Source organism: Poeciliopsis prolifica, unplaced genomic scaffold (assembly GCF_027474105.1).
Source record: "Poeciliopsis prolifica strain line A6 unplaced genomic scaffold, Auburn_PproV2 SCAFFOLD008, whole genome shotgun sequence".
In the NCBI taxonomy this organism is placed as follows: domain Eukaryota; kingdom Metazoa; phylum Chordata; class Actinopteri; order Cyprinodontiformes; family Poeciliidae; genus Poeciliopsis; species Poeciliopsis prolifica.
In genome coordinates, this window is record NW_026562383.1 from 12,089,327 (window position 1) to 12,107,777 (window position 18,451).

An 18,451-nucleotide genomic window follows, 5' to 3' on the forward strand; every position below is an offset into this window, starting at 1 on the left:
CAGGAACATTTTTTGAATATTCAGTGTTCCTGTGTTTTACTAGATTAACATTGAGTTTTAGAAACACTGTTTCAAGGAACTGCGTCACATCTGCGTTGCATAAAGAGGAACAACATCTAAAAACTGTGAGCAGGTATTCCACCCCAGAAAGACTGGATCATTGAATTAAAATAGAAAAAAAAAAAAAACATAATTTTATGTAAATTAATAATTATAGAAACACCTGCAACAACAACAATTCAATAGAATTTGTATTCAACACAAGTCAAAACAAAATATAAATTTATAGGTTTCATATTTTATTTATTATTTAACATTTATGTATTACATAAGATAATATAAATTACTTTTATATGTCAGCCTTGTCCTTTAAAATCAGTGGTCAGACATGACAATCCCATAGACACAAAGTTTTGTGATGTTGACCAGTTAAGCTGCTGTCCAGATTAATGTCATGGCTGTATGTTGAGGCAAAGTGTCTTCAAATAATTCTTAGTGGATTGTGGCTTAGGAAATATGAAATGTATTAATAAAAGTTTAATACTTATATATGACTTGATGCATAATGAATTCAAATTTTATTTGATAACTTTTACAACAAATGATCTGTGTATCCAATGACTTACTGACATATTGAAATAATTTTTAAATCAATGTTTTATATGTTCATTCACACTTTCTGTATTTGCTCTCATATAAACGTTTTCTTGAAACATTTTTATTTATTTATTGCATTGCAGGATTTCCAGCCCATCTGAACACAGAAGCAAATTCCCTCAACGCAAAGTCTAACTGGCACATTCGTCTCAAAGAAAATCCACAGAGATTTTGCTCCTCAGTCATGAACAACAAGCTCTACCTGTCACATCCTTGCTCATTAACTACAGGCCTGTCACACATTGACTCCTGATGAGAGGCGGAGCTCCAAGCAAGCCGGCGCCACAATCAGCTGTGCACAAAAGCTGTGACGGAACAGTGTGTCCTACGTCTCCAGTTCTGTTTAGCATGCACGTGATGGAGCTGTTCAAGTGTCTGCTGGGTGTTGTTTTGGTTTGTGGTGTTTCTGCCCAGCAGTACTGGATGCAGTCACCACTGCCACAGAAACATCTGCTCTTTCCTACTTTCCAGAAGCCTCAGCAGCAGTCGAAGGTGCCCCCTGCAGCTCCATTTCATAAATGTGTCCTGGAAGAGGCTGAGAAGATCCAGTGTGGGACTCCAGGGATCACTGTTGATCGGTGTCAAGACATTAACTGCTGTTTTGATGGGCACAAGTGCTACTATGGGAAAGCGGGTATGTAGGTGTGTTGGCTTTTTTTTCTCTCTCTCTCTTATCTTAGTTTTTGTGATCTAAACGTATATGTATTCCACTTTTTTATGTCCAGTAACTGTACAGTGTACCAGGGATGGACAGTTTGTGGTGGTTGTGGCCAGAGAAGCCACTTGGCCACCTCTGGATGTCAATTCAGTCAGCTTGCTTGAGTCAGATGAACCTTTCTGTGGACCAATTGATGGCACCTCTGCCTTTGCCATCTTTCAGTTTCCTGTGACTGCATGTGGAACAACACTTAAGGTGTTTTTTATTAGTTTAAAAACTGCCATTAATCTCTTTTAAAAAGTCTGAATATCAAAAGCATGTTCTGGTATTTGCTGTGTAGTTGTGGAGTACTGTTACCAAATACAGAGAGGTTTAAACAGCCTGGATAGTATGACTCAAGGTTTAATGTATTGCTATTTACAGCAGAATGATGACAGTTATGTGGTATATGAGAACCATATGGTGTCTTCGTATGAGGTGGGAATTGGACCCAAAGGCTCAATCACCAGGGACAGCCATTTTGAGTAAGTTCACTTTTCTTCAATTACATCCACCCAAACATGAAGTCAGCTGATAGTGATATGTATGCAAGTTAATTAATGGTCCCTGCTGCTTACATGAACTTGGCCAAAGAACTTGTCCTAAACTCAAAACGGTTTAGTTTAGGACAACCATTTTGTTCTAAACAAAATGATTGTCTAGTTGCATGACTAGTGAATGTCATGCAACTAGACTTTCACTAGTTGCATGACTTGTTTACTAGCGTATTTAAATGTGGTCTACAGTAAATTTTTTGGATAAAAATGACTTGTGAAGCCTCTAACTATTTTCTGAGGGCATGTTAATTTGTTGGCCTTTTGAATTGCCTTGCAAGATGAAAACAATTTAACAGAACATGAAGGGTCGTCTTCCTGCAGATTGCTGTTCCAGTGTCAGTACTTGGGAGCGACTATAGAAGCTCTTGTCATGGAAGTGAATCCTGTTGCTCCGCCAGTGTCTGTTGCTGCTGCAGGACCCCTGAGAGTGGAACTCAGACTGGGCAATGGCCAGTGTATTTCCAAAGGATGTCTTGATGGTATGTGGTATTAAATTCACCACACAAAGTTCGGCAAGGTAAACCTAATCAAACTGATATGACTGCAGCTGTGGCGGCATTTAATTCCTTCTACAGCTCTGCTGACTACCCGATCTCTAAGGTTCTGAGAGAACCAGTTTATGTTGAGGTCCGTCTCTTGGGGAGATCTGACCCAAACATTTTCCTGAACCTGGAACGCTGCTGGGCCACTTCAACCCCAAACCCTCAAAGTGTACCTCAATGGGACCTTCTAGTGGACGGGTATGAAAGTGTTCACGGGAACAATTGGCCTCATGCTAATTGTACTTACAAAGTATGCTTTGCTTGTGTGCAGCTGTCCCTACCATGATGACAGGTATCACACCACAGTGATTCCTCTGGATGGCTCTTCTGGCCTTGAATATCCAACTCACTACAAACGTTTCGTCAGCCGGATGTTCACCTTTGTGAATTCTGATAGCTACACTCCTCAGAAAGATACGGTACCCATGTCTGCTTTCATGGCTAAATGGCATCACCATTCTCGCTTGTCAAAGGTTGACCATGTGCTCCCTACTTCCAGGTTTTCTTTCATTGTGCAACAACTGTTTGCTATCCAAGCAGTGAAAACTCCTGCGAACAGCGATGCCACAGGCAAAGTGAGTATCCTCTGAACTTTAGCTGCTGGGTGACGTTGTAGAAGTGATTGAAACCTGGTTCAATTTACAGGTTCTGCACATAATGGAGGCCATAAAACTTTGTAATTTATAAACCAGAAGCAATGAAATTTTGGGATGACTTGAATCCCCTTTGAGTTGGGATGCTGACTTGACAAATTTTGTCAGTAGATTTGGTCACATTGGAGGCTGATTTGCTTTAAAGAAGGACTTGGTCACTTTTATGGGGAAAATTGGCTTTGTGGCTTCTTTAAATAAATAACACTGTAGTTTGATCTCCAGTCTCATAAATGCAGATGAAACGGTCATTGTCTAAAAGTCAAATGTCGCAGAAATCTTAACGTTTGCTCTTGCAGGAAGAGCTGCAGTAGAGAAGGTCCCCTCCAGCCAGAGGCTCCTGGTGTCAAGTGGTAAAGTGATCCTGTTTGAAAAGTCCACATCTCATCTGAAGCAATGATCCATTCAGTGCTGTCTGAACTGTTTTAATAAAGCTGGCTGAAAGTCATTGCTTGCTTCTGCGTTTTTAATTCCTGAATTGCTCTTTGACTCAAAGTGGGCTACTATGGTAATGAACACATTTGCTCCCAATCACTGGCAGTGAGATGATTCCCTATAAATCCAGAAGGCCCCCACAGAGTCTGCCAAGAGCTAAAATTCATTACACAAACTTGCAGTAGTTACTACCTGTTGCCAATGTCACACAAACCCACAAGGTTTCTTCTAAGGTGGACCTTAAAGTGCCAAATGAGGCAACTTTCTAACCTGCCAAGGAACACGTAGGAAGCTTAATCTTGAGACTCCACTGAATTTAACATGCACCCACAAGAGTAAGGGGAGGATCTGGCTCCTCTGACTCTTGTGTAGTAGCCTTCTGTTTTTACTGCTGTGCTCCACCTCCCTTTGTTTTCCCTGCCTCATTGAGATGGGCATCACGACTCCACCAGCCTAACTCTCTCTGCTTGCATGAACAGAGGTGCAGGAGGGAAAAGGAGAGGAGCAAAGGATGTTGGGATACTGATTGCCTTCCACTTGCAACTCCTGTCCTGATGGAAGGTATTGAGGTAACGACACCTTGTCTCAAGTTCACAATCTCTGGAGCCTGGCACAAGATGTGAATAACGGATTCTGAGTGAACAAGCATTTGGAGTAAAATTGTAAAGCTTTTATGGTTAAATTATTGGACAAGTCAAAAGACTCTGTTATAGATGAGCTTTATCTTAAAGTCAGATCTATGTATTTTTGTCTCATATTATTCATATGAAAATCATTAACCCTTTACCCAAGCTAAAATTAATCACTCCAGGGCAGACTTGGTGCTATCACAGGTTTTTAAGACATTTCCATTTGCTTCATGTTACAGTTGAAATCAGACTTTCATACATGTGGTCTGCTAAACAGTTTTTGCCTGACTGCCGTTGCTATTTTCACATTTAGAAGGCAGAAACTTATAATAAAACATTTCTGGTGTGTCAAGCTTTCTGAAAACTGTTGGGAACCCCAAAATAATTCAGAAATAATGCTTAAACATGTGATGGAAAATTACAACAATTTAACATCTGCTGCTCATTTTATATGAAATGCTTGTGAACTCTCACCAAAAGAATTTTTTGGGTTACTTGTACAAGGTTGGAAGTTTTCTACAGCTGCATCAGAACCAGACTGCCTTGCCCCTTGTTTTGATTTGTTTTTTGGTATAAAACTCATGCATTGTCTCTGCCTGGCAGAGCTTTTCATCCAGACCTGCTTCATTATTTGATTGTCCTACAAGCTCTCTGCATTGTGCACAATATATGAATAAACCTGATTGAATGATTTCACCTGACAGTGCTTGGTAAAATAGTTTTTTCCACAACAGACATTTACGCATTAGTAACTTTTTTTAGCTGTTGTTTTTTTAGAGGACATAAACTGCTGAAATGGGAAGGAGTGTTTGTGATTGGATGGACAATATGACAACGTTACAACCAGGATTACTTATTGCCAGACGTCTAAAATAAACAAAACCTTTCTGATGACTTGAAGTAAACTAAAGGATCTTGAAAATCCAAATGTAAAAATAAGAGATGAGAAACAATGTCTATCTGCTTGCTTTCTTATAACTATGCTATCAGTGATGGCATAGTTACTTTGAAAAAATAATCGGATTACTGATTACTCCTTGAAAAAGTAACTTAAATTACTGATTATTTGATTCAGACAGTAACTGTTACATTAAAAGTACCTCTTTTTAGTTTCGTTCAGCAGCTGCTAACAACAATGCTCCATCACCTGTGAAAATTGTATTGATTTTTCCCAAAATCTAATTGCAAGTTGTTATAAAGGTAACATCAACAATGTGTCTCCACTTATATGGTTGAACTGAAGGGGAGATTATTTAATGGTTACAATAGTATAAAAGAAACTTCAGTAATTTGCGTGTTTTGATGTTCCACCATTGTCTGGAAAACTCTAAATAGCTCATAATAATCGGACTTGGCGAGCAAAACTCAAAACAGTTCCTGTTTTTCCAGCGAGAAAATGCGCATTTCCCTCCTTCCTCCATTGTTTCTGTTTCTGTTGCAGAAACAGTCACTCCCCAAACCGCGTAGAGGAAAGTGAATTCAATTACAAAGGAAAATCGTAACGCAAAGTGATTTCGATAAGTAACCGTAGTCTGACTACCGGATTTGAAAAAGCAACGGGTTAGATTACTCGTTACTGAAAAATGTGGTCCGACGTCAGTTACTGACATCACTGCCTATCATCCACAAAAACATGAAGGACTGGCAAACTTTTCAAGAGGTGGCATCAAGCGCAATTCAAGTGTAAAGAATTTATCCAACAAGTCATGGAAGAAAAATACTGAAGCCGAATATCCATCCCTGACTTGATGACAGTAAACTCAAGCACACTTGCATTATGCTGCAGGACAGGATTCCAAAGCAACACTGCAGTCAACCCCTCATTGGTTACAAAACATCCATCCATCCCCCCCATCCGTCCTTCCATCTGTCCGTCCGTTTTCTTCCACTCATTTGGAGTCGAGTGGTGGAGGTGGCAACCCAAGTAGAAAGGCCCAGGCTTCCCTCTCCCCAACCACTTGGGATGGGGAGAGAAAAAAAACAGAAAACAAAATTAAGAATTTTAATTAAATCTGACTGGAATGTTGCCCCTTATGCTCCAAAACCATCCAGTGTTGCTGCATTAAAACAACTCTCCTCTGGAGCGATGAAATAGACTAACAGTGTCAACACTTAATAGCAATCATTTTTAACCAAGTGTGGCAACAAGTTACAAGGTTTAATGGGGGAAAAGCAAAAAAGGAACAAATCTATAAAGGGGCAAATGTTGTTTGTGCACTGTTTGGCTGATTGATTCATTGGTTAAGTAGTTTAACAGAAACAGAACTGCTTTAAAGATAACCTGATGATTTTCTGAAAGTGTGTGAAAGAGCAGCTAAAATCCAAGAAAGACTTTAAGAACAGTTGATCGAGACGGCTTTAAAATATTGCCTGAATATTATGCTGAAAATCCTGTAAATTTTGACTCTGGTAATTGTTACCCAAGGTCTTAATCTGAATCGAGAGCCAATAATATATCTGCAATGAGTTACAGTATCCTAGTTTCCGGGCACTTGCCTTGATAAAATATAGTAAAGGTTGTCTTAACAAAGAAACAGTCATGCTCCCCATGAGTGTTGTTTTGTTGAGCGTGGAGCCAAAACAACTTTCCAGTTTTACTTCCTCAGTCTCAGTCAACAAACATCCAACAGAGTCCAGAGCCAATATTATATTAGCTCTCTTATAACGGAGAGCCAAGTCAGCCTCGAAAGGTCAGCCTGTGTGCCCTTTAGACGTTCTGAAAGTCATACAGCATACATCTAAAATAACCAGATGAGAGAGTGGCTGTTTTTGGTTCGTCAAAGAATCGACAGTTGCCTTTGGCTCAGGAGGAACACCAGTCTTCTGCCAGCTGGAAGGTAAGCTGCTCACTTCTCGCCTCCTCGCTTTTGTCAAAGTGTCTTCAGACACGGAGCGGCTACAAAGCTGCATCGCTCTCTCTGCAGGAGAGGCAACAACAAAAGCAGGGTCAAATGAGAGTTAATATTGGATTCACATTTAGAAGGCAGAAACGTCAATCTTAATGAATTATAATAGGCCACATGCTCTGCTTGAATGTGTCTAATTGGTCCCTGGAATGATCTCCTAGGTACCAATTAAACACAGGTAACAGTGGTGGGTATGTTTACAACAGCATGCTTTAAAAGCTGACACAAGATACATTTTTCAGTCTCACTGTACAAAAGTCACACTAAATGTGTGCAGGAAGCACAAGAAATATGATATACAGATTGCTATAGGCAGAATCCACTTTTAGATCTTCATACTCATGGGTCTCATATCACACGACAGTCTGATAGGAGACAAACAGTTCATATCACAGGATCACACCGGACAGGTTTCCATTCAATCACAGAGTCACTTAAGAGACAGAACAAACAACCCTGCACATGCACAATTGCTCCCAAGGGCAATCAAAAGAGACCATTGAACCCAACAATCATGTTGTCAGTCTGCAGTCTGCAGAGAGAACCCAGAGATGTACAGGGAGAACATGCAAACTCCAGGTGGAAAGACGATTCAAACCTGGGAACTTCTTTTTGCAAAGCAACAACACTAACATCTGATACACAACACACAGAAACACAGAAACCAAAAGCTCTTTCCTGTTTCACTTGATGATTCTTGTACTGCGTTCACTGTTCTCACTGCATACTGTACAAATCCAAAATATTTCTTGTTTTCAGCAATATTGAATTATCCATCAAAAAAACAATCCCACCTGTTTAGGACACACTCTCCAATATTTTGGAGTTTTCCTGTTATACTTTCATCATCTACAGCAGAAAGTTGTTTGCCATGTCCTGCTGAAAAATGTATAGGCGACCTTGAAAATGTTATGGACTTAAGATCTCTTTGTAGCTTTTCTGCCTTATGCACGCTGTCAAAGCACTGTACATCAACCAACGGATCGGGCTTTCATCAAAGAGTGTGGATCTAAAAACCTGTTGCTGAACAGTCACGTCTCTTTTCATCTTTGGTCTGTAGCACGTTGCATCATGTCTTTGCCAAAAGTCATTTTGGAAACTGACATCTCTGAACAAAAGTCAATATTTCAGTTGTGTGATGAACCAGCCTGGAAAATAAACTCGGGTCACTCAGTATTCTCAAGATATTTCCTCGTTCATGTTAATATATCAACTATTGTTACCAGTTTAGGTTCACACCCTTGGCTGAATTCTCCAAAATAAATCTCAGGTTGTTTAATGATGCCTTACAATGTTAATCGGAAACGACGCAAATACTTTTGTACTTTTTGAACATTTTTCTCACATGAGCATTCCAAAAACATTTAACATTTGGGTGTTTAGAAAATTAAGAACTTATGTCGATACATTTTCACATTTTGTCACATTCCACAGACCTCAATGCATTTTATTGAGAAATCACTGTGAAGATCAGCTCACACACTCCCTCCGTTCAGCAAGCACCATCGTTCCAGCTCAAGATTGTAGGTGTGCTGAAGCTCTTTTAATAGCGGTGAAGCAACTGTTACAGGATAATTGATAATTTCTTGAGTTCTCAGCAGGCTCCGCTGTGGGGGAAGAAGCCTGGAGGGAGGCCTGAAGTGCAGCAGAGAAGGAGAGGGAGGAACCTGTAAGGTGTGCTTGTTTTCAGGCTAAGTTTCGTTTGGGTGACCTTTAAGTAAAGTTTTGTTAGTACGGTGATTTTATTTTTGCCAATCTGCCAGATTCATAAATTGCATAACTAATAGTTGACATCTGAACATTTTCTCCCGTCTGAGCTGCGGATCTCTGTAGCTCTTCTGGTGTTACCATGCGGCTCTTGGCTTCTTCTCTAATTAATGTTTTTCTCACCTGGTCTGACTGTTTGATGGATGGCTGTGTATAGGTTGAATTGCAGGTGTGCTACCTGTTTTTAGATCAGATCATTGATTAATTAATGTCCATTAAGCCTCATTAGCTTTATTTAGTCATATCAGAGTAGAAGGGACTAAATACTTTATTTGTAATAAAGTGTGAAATGCAAGTTTTCTATTTCAAATGCAAGTTTTCCTTTGCTTTGGTCTATAACAAAAGAGTTTGTGGCAACAAAATGTAAAAAAAATTATCCTTTTTACAAGCAAAGTGATAAGAAATAAGATGAAGTTGACTAGAAAAAACATGATACTGTGGTGAAAGGCTAAAGGTCAGGGCTCTCCTTGGTTTCCATGCCTTGTCCGAACCAGCAAAAACCACCAGTGGTTTAAACTGGTGAAACTGAAGTAATTTACTTGTTTCCAGACCAAACCCTTCACCAATTTTATGGGCAGTTTCTTTATTTCTTACGATGTGTCTTTGTGCCTGTGTTCTCACCATTTAAAGCAATAAATAAATGTTTCCATAAATTACAGCTGCATGTATGCTGCATGTTGTGAGGCAAACTGACAGCTGTACCTGCAGGAGTCGGTCATACGGGAGGCTGACTGGTTACAGATAAATGTTCATTTAACCCACAGAGAGAGTCCCACCTGCTGCTCCCCCAGGGGGCCGTGCTCCAGATGGCCTGTGACTTCTTTCACACATGTCTATGTAAGATACAAGCCCTGGATGTACTTCTAAGGGGAGTTTGCTGATGCTGGCTTCTGTGTCTGTATTATAGCATGTAGATCACTAAAATATAGTTTGCTCAAGAGCCGAAAGAAAAGAAAATCCATAGGAAAATAAAATCCTTTTGATTTTTCCAAGGTTTAGTCACCAATCAATGCATGATACATGCAAATCACTACGAAGCTTGTGATCTGCAGACACTGAAAGATGTGGGTCGCTTCATTCTGGAGTCAGTCTGGCAGTTTTGCGGAGTGTTTTTGATTACGTGAAAATGGCCCCTCTACTGTGGTTATTTACGGATTGTATTTGGTTGTCTATTGGTCATTGGTGCTGCACACTTAATTTCATTTAACAATGTCAACTACTTAAGTCTTGGGAAAAACAGAAATGATCCAATTCAAATCAATATCCATGAAAAGAAACATTCTCCTAACAGTTTTCTGCGAGATACCATACAGAAATTTCATCGTAAATTTGTTATTTTTGCTGTATTTTCTCCATGATAGCAATAATGTTTCAAATATTAACACGGCTTTTAACGGTCTTAAGGCATTTATAGCCAAATGTTTTGGTTCACTTGAATTTAATACATTGTATTTGTTTCTGTGCCCTTTGAGATCATAAGAGTAAAAGGGTATGTCAGTAGGAATGCAACTAGATTTCATTTTGTTCAAATAGTGTTGCTTTACTTGCTTTGTTTCTCAAATGTAAAGTCTTCAAATAGAACAGTGTCAGTTTTAAATGCATTTTCATGTGTATAAACAAAGGAGGATTTAGATGGACTTTGCTCAGTGAAAAGGGGTTTCAGAGTCTCGTCTTGTCCCACAAAGAATGCAATTCCACATTCCAGACACAGCAAATGGGCCACAGAGGCTCTAAATGGACTTAAACCTTTAACTGTTATGGTTTTATTACTTTTAATGGGCCTGTGTGTGATATCTGGAAAAACCTCCCCATGAGCAGGAAATAGCTTCACATTATTATTTGATTTATCTTTCCTGGACAAATGTCCTAAAAGCCTCTCAGTGCAGCAGCTCTGTTCTGGATGGCCTGCTGGGTTTTAACAGGAAGACTGTACTGCATGTCCACCAAGCTCCAAGAAAGCAATACCCGCCCCACACTCCACTGCCACATCTCACAATGTGTCACATTTGCTAAGTCAGACAATCTGCTTTCTGTGACTATGGATTTGTAATTCTTTTTGGACTAATTAATGTGTTCAACTGGTTGCTTTAATCTCCTTGCTATTTGCTCTGCTGGCTTTTTACAATGTTATCTTTTATTCTGAGGTTTCCAGTATTCAGGGTCACATATTGTTCTCTTTGTTTAAAAAATGTATTTCCATTCCAAACAAATAAAGTGAAGAAAACACTATTTAAACTCTGCCTGAGTTGACATTTTAAAAAACGAATACACTCCTTTTGTCTCATTACAATAACAGGGTTCAATATGTTTTATTGGGATTGTTTCTACACAGATATAGAGTTGATTCGTAGAAGGATAGTTGATTCGGAGAAGGATAGTTTTAGTTTTTAAAAAATACTTCACAAATAAAAATCTGAGGTGTAATTTACACATATTGTGTTAGCCCTTTTCCTCTGAGACCCCAAAATAAAATCCAATGCAATCAACTGCCTTCAGAAGTCACTTGCTAGCAAACTGAGGCTCAGTAGTTTAATCACAGGATGAATCCAGCTGTTCTATCAAGAACTCAAAGGTTTGTTAGACAATATTAGTGAGCAAAAAGCATCACAAAAACCAGCAAATAGAGCTGATGTAAAGTTGCACAGACATTTAAAGCATAAATGTCTCATATAAGAATAGAAAGAGTACGATGCACCCTGGCCACTTAAATGACAGACCCAAAAAATTGAGCATTAATCAGAGAGTCACAAAAGAAGTTCGTCTATGGAGGCAATACAAAGATCTGCAGCTCAGATGAAAAAATCAAATGATTTTACCACTACTTGAACAGTTGAAAGAAAGCCTGTAGAACATGTGTAAGAAGCTGGCTCTTGTCAGGTGAGACCAATATTGAAATTTTTGAGCTGCAGAATGGAAGTTTATTTCCAATACCGTTCATGAGGGTATATATAAACTAGATATTTTAAAATTTGTATTTGTAAAAGATCTGAACACCACGTATCAATGATTCCTGCTTTCGGTTGCTATATTACATAACACCAGGCAAGATACATTTCAAATACTTAATACAATGCTGATAAAGTTCAAAATAACAAATCATTTTGCAAGACACTTTGTACGAGTTGAGCAGGACGTTTTCAGTTATTCAGCCATTTCCAAGTCACTACAAAGTAATGTATTCAAAAAGGCAATTACTGACACAAACATCTATATGAAAAACACCCAAAGCTTTCATCCCTGTTGATTTTAATAATAAATATTCATCAGATGATTTGAATCTTCTTTTTCCTGCCTCATCTCTGCAGGTAGACTGATGGATGTTCCAGATGCGATATGATTATGGTTGTCTGATTACTTAAACTCGTGCTGAGAATGCATTGATGAGGCCAGTGGAGTTACGAAAACTACTAAAAACACAGTTTAATCTGAACAGTACAGCCTCCAGGGACAAGACAGAAAATTGAATTAAGAGGAGGAAGTGACAATGTGAGTCATCCTGCCTTCCACATTTGAATTAATATAGGTAGTGGAGGCCACTTTCAGAATGGGACCCCATGAGTCAGAGCTGTCTCTCTCTCACACATGCAGTGAAATAAACGTGCACAGTCTTGACGCACTCAGGCAAAGACGTGCATGAGTGTGGAACCAAGACAAGAGAAAAGCGACAACAGCACACGGTAATAACTTTAGAGAGGCACACAGGCTGAAGAGGAGAGAGGGATCCAATGCGATGAAGAGAGAACCGTCAAACAGAGATAGTGACACCGTGTCGAAAAATACTTAAATACAGAAGCAGAGTTTTAACACACATCAACTCGGCGATTATGCTTGCGTCAGGCTTAAAGTGTCAAAGCAGTAGCAGGTTGGTAAAACAAACTGACATGTCAGTTTGGGACTCAGAGATCTAAAATGCAATCAGTCTAAAAGTGGTGCAATTTTAACAGCTGAAATGTGAGGTCCAAGCACTTCACTTTTTCACACATCATTGCATTTTATTTCTGATCTGCACTCACAGGATGTCATCGCCACACATCAGGTCAGCAGTCTGTTTCTCTAGGACACACAGACATTGAACTGCCAATCCTTATGATTACTGCACAATCTGAGCCACATTCACCTTGAGATACTTCACTTCTAATTTGACTTGCAACAATGACTTAAGAACTTATCTTCACGGAAACAAGATAACTTACATTTGTGCAGACAGCTTAAAAAATTCTAAAATATGAGGAGAAAAATACATTTGATTAAAGTCAGGTAAATGTAAATAAAGTATTGCTTGGACACATCCGGTCACAAACTTTTGTTAACCTTAAACTGTTCCTCTAAGCAATTTTAAATATTTTTCCACCTTTTCTGAGAAAATTAGTATTGGAAAAGTCAGTGTTCTTCTTTGTAAATATATTTTTAATGGGGCACTTGACATGAAATTTACTCCAGATATCAGTAACTAACCAATTAATTCACATGCACCACCCAAATTAGTTTGTATATGATGAGAAATGAATTGGAAAAAGCATCAAATGTCAATGACAATCGTGACACATTAGTTTTTCTGTCTCCCAATCAATGGATTATGTTGTGCGACACCAGCAGGTTCACCTGAGCCACTGTCCTCCAACTCAAGAGGGCAGAGAAATGGTGCACAAACTATGATAACAAAACGGACCAAACGATGCCGTACAGCTCAGTGGCATTAGTGAATTGTCCAAAGTACATTCTACCTTTTGACCTATTGACTGCAAGAGATAAGCATCAGAGCCCGCCCAGCGTCTCCACAGGAACTGCACAAAGAAAATAAATAGGTGTATAAATGGATGGAAACAGTGGTTCTCAGACCCAATACATGTTTCAAGGTTTTTCTTCATGACTTGGCAGACTGCAGCACTTAATGGCATGCTGAGGAGTGTGATCACTCCAATAAGGTATTCTGAAGCAGAGCCACATCTCAAACATGCAGAACAGTGCATCCTGATGCAGAACAGTGCATCCTGAAGACCAGGACTAAGAAACACTGCATTAAGACATTTAGGTTCTGAACACAATTGAATGAAAATGATCCAATTTTGGTCAATTCAGGATATTTTTGTTCTGCAGTCTCTGCAGTAGCTCATTCAGCAGTGTGTGCAGGTAACAGCACAATTGGGAAGTGACAAGGCCTGGACTGGGCTCGAGCCAAACTCTTTGTGTGTGTTTGTGTGTCGGTGTGCGTGGAAGAAGTGTGCAAAGTGCTGACATGGCGAAACTAGACCTCCCTGAAGAGACAGCAATTTTTGTGCGACAGCAACAGAGACGCTAAAAATGCATACACACAATGTGCAACTTAAACCCTACTCCATTGTTTAACTTTCCTTTCGGGAAAAATAGTCATCTCCTGCCTGAATTATGGAGCTGACAAGTAAAGCAACGCTGGTTGATTTAAGAGACCAAATTCTTTAAAAGAGACCAAAGTAAACTGCAAACAGCCTGCTGATATTTACCAACCCAACTGGTCTGTGACACATTTCAAACAATCCAAAGAGAAGGAACAGATCTCACACTGCTGAGTCTAGTTTTCTGTGGACACAGTGCTGGCTCTCTGCTCCAGAGACAATCTGTGTCTAGTTTCAGTAAAATGCACTTTAAGCAGTATGTTAATATCTGTACACATAGTCACAGCATACTGATATACATCTGCAAGTGTCATGCATGAAGCAATACAAATTTTTAGGTTGCAAATCTTTTTTTTTTTATTTCATTCCCACATGTGCAAAATGATGCAGTAGCATGGCTCAAAATGAGACTGAAATAGATTTAAAAGAGGAACTTGATCTTAGAAGCGGTGCATGACTTTTCACTGAAGCAGATTGCTCGGAGAAAAACATTCTCACATGTGAGTCTACAAAGACAGCAGCGTGTGCTGAGTGTACAGTACATTTCTGCAGTGCTGCAGTGCCCTGTGCTGAGGAGGGAGTGGCTTCTCCCTCTCAGGTGGATGATGACTTTGATGCTCGCAGCAGCTAAATCCTCCCGCCCCCCCCGCTGCTGGATGGACCTGATGTCACTGATGTCATGTACGAGGTTGCGTGTGTAGGCAGGTGGATATGTGTGGGTGCAAAACGTACCCTCCCACTCCAACACACACAGACGCACGCACGTTTACTCACACAAATGCCCGTGGACAACCTTGCCCACGCTCCTGAAAAGAGAAAACACATGTAACGACTCGGGCGAATCCTGTGACACATCCCGACCACCCACATCTTTGAGAAAAGCTTCTACGAAAAGCTAAACGATAAAATAAAATAAAATAAAAAATCAAACAGTTGGAAACAAAACTGACATAACACAATCAGTTTGTCTCCTTTCTTGTCAGCATTTGACCTGGTGCTTCTTTAATTTACCACTTCCAGTCCTTCATCCCAGGAGACATGAAGCAGACAACCACTGACTGATGTCCAAGCTTGTCCTGCCCTTGACCTGACAAAACACAGCAGATGCAGCCTAAAATGAAAGCCATCAAAGACATCAAGAGAGACTAAATAAATGCTTTCCAATAAGTTATCCAGAACTCACAGAAGTGTTGCATTTAGAGGAGATATTTATGCAAATAATATGCCATTTATTTTCAAAGTCAGAGCCAATCCAAGATGTAAGCAAGCCAACCTGGCCACCAGGATCCTCCCAAGAGGAATTGACTCCTCACACACACTATGGGTGTCAGAACATCGGATTCAGATTTATAATTTAAAAAACAATCAACCTAATCTGCAGCTTTCTTAATAATATCAAAACTGAAAAATTTTAAATTCTTGTAACTTATAACTTGAGATGTATGAAGATATCTGCAAAGGTCAGCTATGCAGTAATTGCAATCGTACAGTTGATAACACAAATCTAGCAGTGAGGCATCTTCTGGATCACACAAATTTACAATTTTGATTTTGACAAATTAAGACTTTTTTCTAAGAACTATGACAAACAAAGTTATTGTTTTTTTGTTAGCAAAATTTGTTTTAAATTCAACAGAAGACAAAATAACTACAAGACCAGTATCTTTCATGAGACTGGTGTCAAAACCATTTGCCAATACACTCTGTCTGATTTCTTTTCTGAAATAAACTCAAAATACGCATCTAAGGTCTGATACATTCACAGACTGAAAGCAGTGGGAGTTCTTAGTTTCAATGCATTTAATGACAAGGATAAAAATGAAAATGACAAGGATAAAAATGAAAAGGATAAAAAATCTTTCCGTTTTTTTCCACAAACGTTCACCGATCAAAGAGAGTTAAAGCAAACTTAGTTTTCGATTTCTGCTCAATTGAGATCTGGATTTTCAAAAGAATGTTCTTTTAATGCGGTGGCTATGTTACAATCATAACTTTATGCCATTATAAATATCATCCTTGTGATTTGTATCTCTCATAACAGATGCAAACAGATAACAGATAAGTCTTCTACTTATGTACAACTGTCTGTAGTTTTCTAGCAAGCACAACCAATTAGAGTCATTTGTTTCAAATGTCATTGACTAGTTAAACTTGACCAATCCTTAGAGACTCTTTTTAAAGAGCTGTACACTCTAAATGTCTGCCAGATCAATGAGTTAGTCAGAGGAACAACATCTAAGCAACGTATGTACAGATATTTGTTTAATAAGTAACTCAGACTATTATGGGGACAAAAAAAAAAAACATAGTTACTTTAACACCTTCATTTTTAGGACACCAGTGTGAGCCACCACAGCAGTACTGTATTCTGTGCTTTCCTTAAATCCTGAGTCTGCGCTGAGTTTGACAACCACAGCAGTGGTTGTCAAACTCAGGCAACATGAAAACACCGAAATGATTCATTTTTGTTTCAAATGTTTTCAAAGTTCACACTATTGCAGGTTTTTGGTCTCAAAAAGAATTATTGCTGCATATGTAGTAAATAATTAGAAAGCAAACAAGCTATAAAAAGACAAATTGTGTTTCTGTAACTCCCTCGTTGAAAGGTTTATCAGATAAATCTCTTATATTTTTCTCCACTAAGGGCTTTCGTGACACCTGCTCATCAGGCCCGCAGCACCATTCTTCTGAACTACAAGCAAACAACAAAGACTGAAAATCGTCTGAGTCTTTCTGGGGGCAAACAATAAAACACAAAAAGATCCTTTTGTCAACATCAGAATCCAATTTTTGGGCTGCAGCTAAGCCTCCAAGAAAATCATCACTCATCAGATTATAAATGTTCTCCTTTTTTTCGGAGCTTTTGCAGTGGGTGATTATCAACCTCTAAATCTCATTGGGTTTGCAGAGGGATAAAAAAGCCCAGAGTCTTCGCTTCACCTGAGGAAAGAAATGTGATAAATAGCGCTTTTACTGCACCAGCATTCAGCTACAGAAACACATGCATACACATGTCTAGGCGCACACACACACACACACACCCACACACACACACACAGCAGGCTATTTTTGGCAACAGGACCGTAAAGAGTTAACGATAAATCAACTGATCAGAGTAAGACGGTCAGAGGTGGGGTGTACAGACAGCACGTTCCAATCTTCACAGACTGCCTTTTTACATTGCTATTGATCTTTTGACTGAGAAACACAGCATGACATCGATCTTCACACCAGCAAAAAGGGAATAACGTCTTCGTGTTCATCAGGGGCCCGGCACGGCTGTGAGAAAGCGACGAATGGATCTAATGTCTGAAAATTGTGCATTCATCTGTCCAAATGTGTGCATGCAGAAACAAATAAAGATACACAGAAGATAGATTGTCACAGACACATGAATCAATGAGGGATGACACAAATCCACAGGTTTTTATGCCTGACTGCCTGTCTGTCAGACTGTCCCTTTATCTGAATATAGATAAAGAGCTCCAGGGTACCACTGTCAGTCCTGTAGTGACATGCATGGGGAAACTAGTGCAAGAAGCAATTAATAGACAGAAACATTCCACTTTTAGTTCATGTATTGGGCCAGACCAGCAAACAGGAAGGACTGAGAGGATGATGACAGCAGGATAAGATGAAGGATAAGATGAAGGAGGGGAAGTAGTAGATCTACAGGAGACCTATGAGGAAGATATATTAACATCTTATTAATTCCTCATTAGGGCTTACATAAGGTGATTGAGGAGAGCAATACATGCATTCCTGCAGGCTGAATAATGTGTCTGACATGCTTTGGTGAAAACTGATAAGAGTTAATCATGTTGGTGCAGGCAGACGCAGACTGATGCAACACCTGTGGATCAAGGTGAATGAACAGAGGGAGCGCAGACAGGACTACTGCATCTGCTTTACGAGCCCACCAGAAGCACTCCACGTTTTATGTCCTAGAGGGGAGATTACACACAGCAGCACAGTCCCCGTCCTCCTGCAGGGCAGAGCAGAGGAGGCAGCAGCTGCGCCTCCATCCTCCATGTAACCCAAGCATGCCCGACCTCCAACTGCACGCATCATCCATGACATCACCCCAAACTCACCAAAGTTTGCTGGTACTGGAGTGTCCGCTCCTCTGCTTTGCCCTTCACCATCGCTGCAAAATCCTCATTGAGAGGCAAAAAATAAATAAATAAAAAAATCAGTTTTCCTCTAATTAATCTTCAGCAGAGGAGAGGAGCGAGGACT

At 39.6% G+C, this 18,451-nt stretch overlaps 2 protein-coding genes across 2 annotated transcripts in view; one reads left to right on the top strand and one right to left on the bottom strand.

The window, feature by feature from the left end:
• Positions 1 to 18,391, bottom strand: part of clcn2a (chloride channel, voltage-sensitive 2a) — a 41,302-nt gene extending 22,911 nt beyond the window's left edge. Inside the window, exon 1 of the mRNA XM_055033829.1 lies at positions 18,307 to 18,391. Within this exon, the coding sequence (XP_054889804.1) occupies positions 18,307 to 18,357 (51 nt within the window). The 5' untranslated portion in view covers positions 18,358 to 18,391. The remainder of the gene's footprint in view (positions 1 to 18,306) is intronic.
• Positions 1,011 to 3,515, top strand: LOC129362340 (zona pellucida sperm-binding protein 4-like). The gene is made up of 8 exons (XM_055033830.1): positions 1,011 to 1,291; positions 1,383 to 1,570; positions 1,739 to 1,839; positions 2,233 to 2,390; positions 2,459 to 2,651; positions 2,725 to 2,872; positions 2,953 to 3,028; positions 3,403 to 3,515. Exons 1-8 carry the CDS (start codon positions 1,015 to 1,017, stop codon positions 3,501 to 3,503), a joined length of 1,242 nt encoding a protein of 413 aa, XP_054889805.1. The 5' UTR covers positions 1,011 to 1,014; the 3' UTR covers positions 3,504 to 3,515.
• Positions 18,392 to 18,451: the final 60 nt, after the last annotated feature.